The 8,942-nt window shown below is 66.2% G+C and overlaps 1 protein-coding gene across 1 annotated transcript in view; it reads left to right on the forward strand.

Annotated features, from left to right (window-relative positions):
* The window catches only part of LOC112122909 (nitric oxide synthase, endothelial-like), a gene marked incomplete at both ends in the record, with an annotated part of 16,427 nt that overhangs the window by 399 nt on the left and 7,086 nt on the right, over positions 1–8,942 (forward strand). The window contains 9 exons of the mRNA XM_026646330.1: positions 419–563; positions 1,749–1,853; positions 2,363–2,430; positions 2,791–2,907; positions 5,382–5,556; positions 6,002–6,134; positions 7,318–7,396; positions 7,490–7,677; positions 8,402–8,583. Of these exons, the coding sequence (XP_026502115.1) occupies positions 419–563; positions 1,749–1,853; positions 2,363–2,430; positions 2,791–2,907; positions 5,382–5,556; positions 6,002–6,134; positions 7,318–7,396; positions 7,490–7,677; positions 8,402–8,583 (1,192 nt within the window). The remainder of the gene's footprint in view (positions 1–418; positions 564–1,748; positions 1,854–2,362; positions 2,431–2,790; positions 2,908–5,381; positions 5,557–6,001; positions 6,135–7,317; positions 7,397–7,489; positions 7,678–8,401; positions 8,584–8,942) is intronic.

The raw sequence follows: 8,942 nt of genomic DNA on the forward strand, positions 1-8,942 counted from the left end.
TGGCAGGACTGGCAGGGTGTGGAGATGCGTGTCCGGGCATGGCAGGAGCAGCAGGGCGCGTCGTGTCTGGGCATGGCCAGGTGCTTAGAGGTGCCAGGAGCTGCAGCATCCCTGACCCCTATGAGGGGCATAGCGGGGGTTTGGGGGGTGCAGAGAGGAGCTGGGGGGCTGACAGAGGCCTTGGCCAGCTCTGCCCGGGCCAAGCTATGGCAGAGGCACTGAGGCCATATCCTGCCCCATTGCTGTCTCCTCCCCCCACCCCACGGCTTGTAGCCGTAGGACCCGGCTGCCCGGCCACTGCCCTGGCTGGCTCAGACCACTGGCCTGGCAGGGGCCCAGGGCTGGGGCCTGCAGGAGGGAGCTGGCGCTGGGCATGGGCTGGGGCGGGCCTGGGTGACACCCTCTGGCCTCCCCACAGCGCGGTGAAGTTCTCAGCCAAGCTGATGGTCCAAGTGATGGCGCGTCGCGTCAAGGCCACCATCCTGTACGCCACCGAGACGGGCAAGTCCCGCACCTACGCCTGGAACCTGGGCGAGCTGTTCCGGCGCGCCTTCGACCCCAAGGTGGGGCTGGGGCACGGGGTGCAGGGGGAGGGGCTGGGGGCTGCAGGGCACTGCCTGTGGGGCGGGGGGCTGGTTGTCGGGGATGGCCGGGGGCAGGATGGGGGGCTGTTTGGGGTGGATGGGGGTTAGCGGGGGATTGGTTGAGGGCTGGCTGGGGGAGAGGGGGACTGGCAGGGAGTATGGGGTGGAGATTGGCTGGGGGAGGAAGAGGATCTGGCTGAGGAGGGTGGGGGGGCTGGCTGGGGGGGCTGGGTGAGGACAGGGCTGCCAGGGGCAGTGGCAGGGGGCTGGCTGAGGTTCAGGGGATGAACGGGGGCTGGCTGGGGTGGGTGGGGGGCACATGGGGGGCTGGGGGAGGATGGGAGTTGGTGGGCAGGAGGCTGGTGGGGGGAGGATGGGGGGCTGGCTGTGGCTGGCACATTGTTGGCCCCTTGCCGGGTTCCCCCATCTCCCCAAATGCTTTTCAGGTGCGGGGGAACCTGCCACATTTGGTTTCCCAGGGCTCCTGCGTTCTCTTCCCAGCTTGGGGGGGGGGGCAGGGGCTGGTGGGGGCAGAGGAGGGGGGGGGGGGGGAACCAGGACGCCTGGGTTCTATTCTGGCTCTGGGGGGGGCAGTGGGGTCTGGTGGCTAGAGTAGGGGGAGCTGGGAACCAGGACGCCTGGGTTCCACCCTGCTCTGGGAACCCAGACACTGCTGGCGGCTCCGCCCCAGGGCCCCCCTAACCTCCTGGCCCGGCTGCTCCGGAGGAGGCAGGGAGACCCCTATTGGTCAGTGATGGAATAACCAGCTCAGGTGAGGTGCCCTGGACCCCTGGCGGAGGCTGGCCCAGCAGCTGCAAGGGACCCTACCCAGAGGGAGACCCCCCGAAGCCCCTAGCGGACGCCGGCCCAGCGCTGTCGCAGGCAGCCCGACCGGATGCCCCGGGGGCTCTGGACGGTCTCATTATCCACAGCAACGTCGGACGCTCTGACCATGCCTGACTGCTTGGCCCGAGCGAGACCCTGCGGCAGGGAGTTCCACCGGCTCAGCGTGGGTGGGGCCAGAAGGATCCATCCCCCCAGCCTGGAGCGTGCAGCCTGCCTGCCCCGCATGGGAGACGGGCACAGCAGTGCCCATCGGCCCCGTCCGCTGCCCTGCGTCCCCGGCCCCACTGACTCCCCCCCCCCCCCCCGTGTCACCCCTAGGTGCTCTGCATGGACGAGTACGACATCGTCAGCCTGGAGCATGAGACCCTGGTACTGGTCGTGACCAGCACCTTCGGCAACGGCGACCCGCCGGAGAGTGGGGAGGTGAGGGGGCCCAGGGGCAGAGTCTTGGGGCAGCACCTATGGATCGTTGCTGGGTGGGGAGCTGGCATTAGAGGGCCGGGGAGGTGCCCGGGGTGGCAGGCAGCACTAGAGGGCCGGGGGTGCCCATGGGAGCAACACTAGAGGCCCAGGCGGGTGCCCAGGGATCGGTGCCCTTGGGAGCAGCACTAGGGGGCCAGGGGGTGCCTGGGGGGGTCGGTGCCCGGGGGAGCAGCGCTAGGGGGCCGGGGGGTGTCCAGGGGATCGGTGCCCGGGGGAGCAGCGCTAGGGGGCTGGGGGGTGTCCAGGGGATCGGTGCCCAGGGGAGCAGCGCTAGGGGGCCGGGGGTGCCCGGGGGATCGGTGCCCGGGGGAGCAGCGCTAAGGGGCCGGGGGGTGCCCGGGGGATCGGTGCCCAGGGGAGCAGTGCTAGGGGGCTGGGGGTGCCCGGGGGAGCAGCGCTAGGGGGCCGGGGGGTACCCGCCCGAGCCCCTGACCCCTCTCTCTCGGCAGAGCTTTGCCAAGGCACTGATGGAGATGTCCTGCCCCTATGTCAGCTCCACGCAGCCCGAGCAACAAAAGTGAGTGATTCCCGCGGGTGTGGGGCAGCTCTGGGCCCGCGCAGAGGCCCCCCTGTGCCCGGGGCTGTGGGGTTAACGAGGTCCCTGGGCTGGCCGAGGTCACTGCACCCGGGGCAAGGCTGTGGGTGGCACGTTCCAAACCTTGGCCTGGGGAATGCCTGGGACATGCCCCCATCACACCAGAGCCCCTGAGGGGGGAAAAGGCCCCCGGGGGTTGGATCGGAGCTGGTGCCCCCTAGAAGGGAAAGGCCCCCATCCCAGTCCTCACCCCCCGTGCCAGCCGGCCCCCGCTCTGGGGCCAGAAAGAGGGGCCCAGCGGTGCCCTGCCCAGCCTGGGGCTCACTGTGCATTCCCCCCTAGGAGCTACAAGATCCGGTTCAACAGCGTCTCGCAGAGTGACGGGCTCGTGGCCTCGTGGAAGAAGAAGCGGAAGCAGTCGAGCAACACGGATAGCGCCGGGGCTCTGGGCACGCTCCGGTAGGGGCGCTAGGATACCTGGGAGCCGGCCCAGCTCTGCCCCTTTTAGCGACTGGCTCTGGCTGCATTTCCTTGTCTGTTGGGTGTGGGGGAGAGACAGACTCGCCCCTTGTCATGGAGCTGCAGGGTCTGGGCTGTGCCTGGCCTGTCAGCAGGGTCCGGGGTGGGACCCCTTGGCAGGCCGGGCCCAGGGACCCTGTGACGGTGCTGCCTGTGGGAGCCAGCTGAGGTCACTCAATGAGGGTGAACTGCAAACAGAACGGGGCAGACAAACCCCAAACGCTGGTGAATATTCCAATACTGAGATTTACCAAAACAGCCCAAAACAGCTTCTATATTACCTCACTGGTTACTCAGAGTCCAACCAACGCAGTTCCCTTAAAGTGCCCAGCCTCAGGCCTCCGTCCAGACACACCTGTCAGATATGATGATGATTACTGAAAATCTTCTCTCATCATATAGAAGAAAAGGTTCTTCCAACCCCAAAGGGTCAGCCACATACCCAGGTCCAATTATAACTTAGATCGTACCCAAAATACACGCTAGAGCCAATTCTTATTAACTAAAGTAAAATTTATTATAAAAGAAAAGAGAGAGTGTTGGTTAAAAGATCAATATACAGACAGACTTGAATCCAGTTCTTGAGGTTCAGATACATAGCAGAGATGAGCTTGTAGTTGCCAAAAGTCCTTTTAGAAATAGTCCAGAGGTTATAGTCCCATGTCCATGTTCAGGGTGACTCCAGTGACTCAATCCTTGTGGCTTAAGGTTTCCCCCTCTTGAAACCCAAAGCAGATCTGAGATGAAGCAGGATCGTGTCCCAGGGTTCTTATACATTTCCAGCAGCCTCTTGGCCTGAGAAAACAATAGGCTTAACTCTCCTTCTTCCAAACATCCTGGCAATTAGCACAGGGTAATTTATCCATTAAACAGTTCAGATACAGGTTACCTCAACCTTCAAAGAGACATAGAGACAATAATACTATTTCACTCAAGTATCTTCCTAAATGTTAATATTCCTTTTTTAATCTTTGAATCAAAGCTATAGCAATAGACAAGACTTGTTTGCTCCCATCACAAGCCCTGAGCAAACATCTCCCCTTCTACCTCTAACAATGCAGACTTGCATATCAAAGCTCTATTCATTTACAGATCTTCCTAACCAGTCTCTAAAGTTCGGCCATGGGTCAGGTCAGTCTGAGTTAATTAACTCTTTCTGGCCCTGTCACCTTTCAATGAGATATTATTGTGACGAAGTGGGGCTGTGAGTCCGGACAATTATATTACAGACCCCCAGTTCCCTAGGGATCCGCCTGTGGCCTCCACACTCCAAGGCGGGGCCTTCATCCCAGCGCCCCGTCTCTCCGTGCTCCCAGCAGCGAGGCCTGCGGGAGGCCGTGCTGGGCCCTGCCGGGGGCAATGCTCCCGGGCGCGTTCACCGCCACGTAGGCCGCCTGTGCCAACCGGGATCTGTCGACTAGTCGCCAGGCCAGTCTGACGGGCCGAGGTCAGCGCAGCGAGGCAGGAGTGCAGCCGCGGGCCAGTACCCGCCGGGCCAGCCGAGTGGTGCCAGCCCCAGCCCCAGCTCCCTCCCACCACCCATCTGCCAGAGGTTTCCTGCTGCCAGGCACGGCTGGTTCGGGCCTTGGCGTCTCTGTCTTGCGGGATGTGCTGTGGAGCCGAGGTCGGTTTTAGCCGGTGCATGACACTGTTCGCTCCACCCCCCCCCGTCGGGAGCCCCCAATCCCCTGCCGCCTGCGCTGGGTCCCCAGGAGACTCAACCCTTCAGTCACAGTGCAAAGTGCAGAAGGAAACTGAGGCACGTGCAGGTGTCATACAGATATCACCTAACTCCTCCTTTGGCCCCCTCCGCCCATGTCCCCAGCTCAGCTCCAAGTGCAGCATTAACCCTTCTGCCCCCACTGGAGAGCAATGACAAGTCCAGGGGAAACTGAGGCAGACATAGGTTTCGTAAAAAGGTTACCGAAAATTCCCTTTGGCACTCGGGGAAGCCAGCGAGGGCCGGGAAACACCCCCTGGGTGAGGGCAGCAGGCGGGCGATGGGAGTGGGAAAGTCACACTTGGGCCGGGGGCATCTGGTGAGACCCCTCCCCGCCACTCTCAGTGCCTCCCCAAGAGCCCTGGCGCCCCCTGCTGTCCTGGGGGCAGAGGCAGCCCCAGCCAGCGCCCCCTTTGCCGATGCCTCTTAGACCAGGGTGCCCTCCTGCTCTATCTGCAATCCCAGCGCTGTGCCCCCCAGTGCTACCAGTGCCCCTCACTCCCGACCCGCAGCCCCTGCCAGCCCAGCCCTGGGCTCCCCCCGTCCTGCCGAGTGTCCCCTGGGGCTGGTGGGAAGTGACTGGGTGACCTGTGTGTTCCCACTCGGCCCTGGGGTCCCCCTCTTGGTGGGGCTGGAGCGGGGGTCGGAGCAAAACACCAGCAGGGGCTCAGCTGCTGTCTCCTGTGCCCCCCAGGTTCTCGGTCTTCGGGCTGGGCTCCCGGGCCTACCCCCACTTCTGTGCCTTCGCCCACGCCGTGGACACGCGGCTGGAGGAGCTGGGGGGCGAGCGCATCCTGGCCATGGGGGAGGGCGACGAGCTGTGTGCCCAGGAGGAGGCCTTCCGCACCTGGGCCAAACACGTCTTTCAGGTGAGCGGGGCGGGGCAGGCATGAGGGGGAGGGGCTGGGTGCAGGGGGAATGGGGCTGGAAGGGCAGAGGGGAATTGGGGTGCAGGGGAGGGGCTGGGCAGAGGGGGAATAGGGGTGCGGAGGGAGGAGCTGGATGCAGGGGGAGTTGGGGTACACAGGGGAACTGGGGCACACGGGAGGGGAAGGGCAGGCTCTGGAGTGGAAGATTGGGGTTCTGGGAGACGAGGGTGGCACAGGACCAGGAGGGGTGGGGGGTGGGGAAGGGTACCGGGGTCTCCTCCCCCCACTGTAGAAGGAAAGGCGCCCCCTTGCTGTGCACTCGGCTCAGGTCCCGCTGGCAGCCAGCTGCCCCCAGAGGTGGTACTGGGGTTCTGGGCCCCCTGCAGCAGGGCCTGGGGGTTGTTACATCAGAGATCTGGGCTCCCAGTGACACCCCCCCCCCCAGGCTGCCTGCGACACCTTCTGTGTTGGGGACGACGCCGAGGAGGCTGCCAGGGAGATTTTCACCACGCGGCAAAGCTGGAAGCGCCAGAAATACCAGCTGAGCGTCCGTGACAACCCCCTGGACACGCTGACAGGTACCAGCTGGCCAGTCCCCCCACGCCCTGCAGGGGGCGCTAGCCTGGGGGGCCAGTCACAGCTGGGCGTCCACGCCGAGCTCCCAGACACGCTGACAGGTACCTGCTGGCCAGTCCCCCCACGCCCTGCAGGGGGCGCTAGCCTGGGGGGCCAGTCACCAGCTGGGCGTGACCCCCCGTGCAACGATGTAGTCACAAGGGCCCGTGCGATGCTGGCTGCAGGACCTGGGCAATCTCCTGCAGGGACAGGGAGGTGCTTTTCCCTCGGCCTGGCCCTGGGGCGACTGGGTACCTGGGTCCAGCCCTGGGGCCACATGTCCAGAGGGAGATTGGCGCAGAGAGCGATTGAGGGGCTGGGGACCCGCCGGTGCCAGACCCCAGGAAGGGAGCTCGTCTGGCTAGCGTCCCCCAGCCACGCTTCGGGGTGAGGGGATCAGTGTGTGAGGGCCTGGCTCAGCGCTGCTGGAAGGTCTCTGTGGAGCGGCTCTGTCCCTCCGGCCCGTGTAACTCACCCAGCGAGCGCGGGGGCAAGGCCAGGGGAGACCCAGCGCCGACCTAGCACTGTGCACACCGGCGCGGCTGTCGGGGACACGTCACTCGGGGGGGTCACGCCCCAGCCAACCACAGTGCTTGTGCAGACGTGGCCGGGGCGCCCACGCGGGGCACAGATCCAGCACCGGCTCCACGCTGGAGCAGCGGCCGGTCCAAGAGGAGCCAGTGGCCAGAAGCTGAAGCTAGACAAAGCCAGGCACTGGGGCACGTTGTTAGCACCGAGGGGCGTTAGCCATGGGGATGACGGAGCCAGGCTCGGGCTGGATTCTCCGTCACTACCGGGCTTCAGGCCGGCTCGGCTGCTTGCTCGAAGTGCGGCTCTGGGAGTCGCTGGTCCCTGGCCCGTGTTACGCAGGGTCAGGCCGACTGGACACCCTGGGCCTGCTGGCCTTGGCATCCATGGATCTGAGAGAGGCTGGGGCTGGAGTAGCCGGGAGCCCCCCAACCCTCTGCTGCGAGAGGCCAGGGTGGGAGTAGCCGGGAGCCCCCCAACCCCCTGCTGCGAGAGGCCAGGGTGGGAGTAGCCGGGAGCTCCCCCCTCCCCAACAGCCAGCACTCCCACCCCCTCCCCACAGCGCCCCCTGCTGGGGGCTGGCCCCCACTGACCCCTCTGGCTGTGCTTGGTTGGCAGGTTTATCCCACGTGCACAAGCGCAGGGTGTTTCCCTGCCGTGTCCTTTCCGTGCAGAACCTGCAGAGCAAGGAGTCCAGGTGAGACACCCCCACCCCGGGCCGCCCTGCCTGGCGCTGGGAGCCCCCCGCCCCTGGCGCTGGGGCCTGCTCTGACGCCTCCCTCCCTCCCAGCCGCGCCACCATCCTGGTGCGCCTGGACACGGCCGGGCAGCCGGAGCTGCAGTACCTGCCCGGGGACCACGTGGGCATCTTCCCCGCCAACCGCCCGGAGCTGGTGCAGGAGCTGCTGGAGCGCGTGGAGGACCCGCCCCCTGACGAGGAGCCGGTGGCCGTGGAGTTCCTGGAGACGGCGACCAGTGGTGAGAGGCGAGGGGCTCCTCCCCAGAGCCAGCGCTGGGGGCAGGGACCCTGGTGCTAGTCCTGGGGGATCCCATGGGGGTCCCATGGGGGGATCCCGGTGCTAGCGCCTGGGGGGGTCCCATGGGGGGATCCCATGGGGGGATCCCGGTGCTAGTCCTGGGGGATCCCATGGGGGGATCCCGGTGCTAGCGCCTGGGGGGGTCCCATGGGGGGATCCCATGGGGGGATCCCGGTGCTAGTCCTGGGGGATCCCATGGGGGGATCCCGGTGCTAGCGCCTGGGGGGGTCCCATGGGGGGGGGAATCCAGCAGCTGGGGCCCCCTTTTGTTCTGACTCTGTGGTTGGGCACGTGGGGGGCCGCCCCCGCTGGCAGCAGAGCTCGGGCTCCGTCATAGACCCCCCAGGTCTGGTCTGTGCCCAGCCTGTCACCAGCCCTTGGGAGTGACCCCTTAGCAGGCCAGGCCCAGGGCCTCCAGTTCCCTAGGGCAGCCCCGTGGCCTCCACACTCTGGGACGGGGCCTCGGGCCCCTGCGCCCCATCTCGCTCCGTGCTCCTGGCCCTGGGCCTGCGGGAGGCTGTGCACACCCCTCCTGCCCTCTGCTGAGCACCTAGGGGGTAGCCACGAAAAGCCAAAAGGGAAACTGAGGCATGGCTAGGGTTCCTATCCCAGACTACGTTCACTGCGTCACAGGGCAGACGTGCCCCCCCTCGGTCTCTCTGCAGGCGGGCGCGCCAGCCCCAAGGCCAGCTGGGTGCCCCTCAGCCGCCTGCCGCCCTGCACCCTGCGCCAGGCCCTCACCTTCTTCCTGGACATCACCACCCCGCCCAGCCCCCAGCTCCTGCAGCTGCTGGCCACGCTGGCCGAGGACGGCGCCGAGCGGGAGCAGCTGCAGCGGCTCAGCCAGGTGCGAGGGGCCTCCGGGGGGCGCAGTCTGGGACATTGCCGGGGGAGCAGCATGGGCAGTGGCCATGTGCTGGGTGGGGGTGGCCACGGGGGCAGACAGGTGCCAGGCCCAGCACGGGGGGCGAGGGAGGGTCCGCGGCCTCCCAGCCCAGCGCTGTGGGTGGGGTGCGGTTAGCATTGTCGAGGAGGGCCCTGTCATTGGGGGCAGGGGGAGGTAGTGTTGGGAAGGTGGGAGGGCAGTGTGGGGGATGGGGGGAGAGCATGGGAGGGGCTGTGGTTGGGGCTTGGGGAGGTCCCAGCCCAGCTGTGGTTAGGGCTCGGGGGAGGGAGAGCGTGGGGGGCTCGGCGGGTCCCAGCCCG

This window comes from Terrapene carolina, unplaced genomic scaffold (genome assembly GCF_002925995.2).
Source record: "Terrapene carolina triunguis isolate 2854851 unplaced genomic scaffold, T_m_triunguis-2.0 Scaffold34924, whole genome shotgun sequence".
Classification (NCBI taxonomy): domain Eukaryota; kingdom Metazoa; phylum Chordata; order Testudines; family Emydidae; genus Terrapene; species Terrapene triunguis.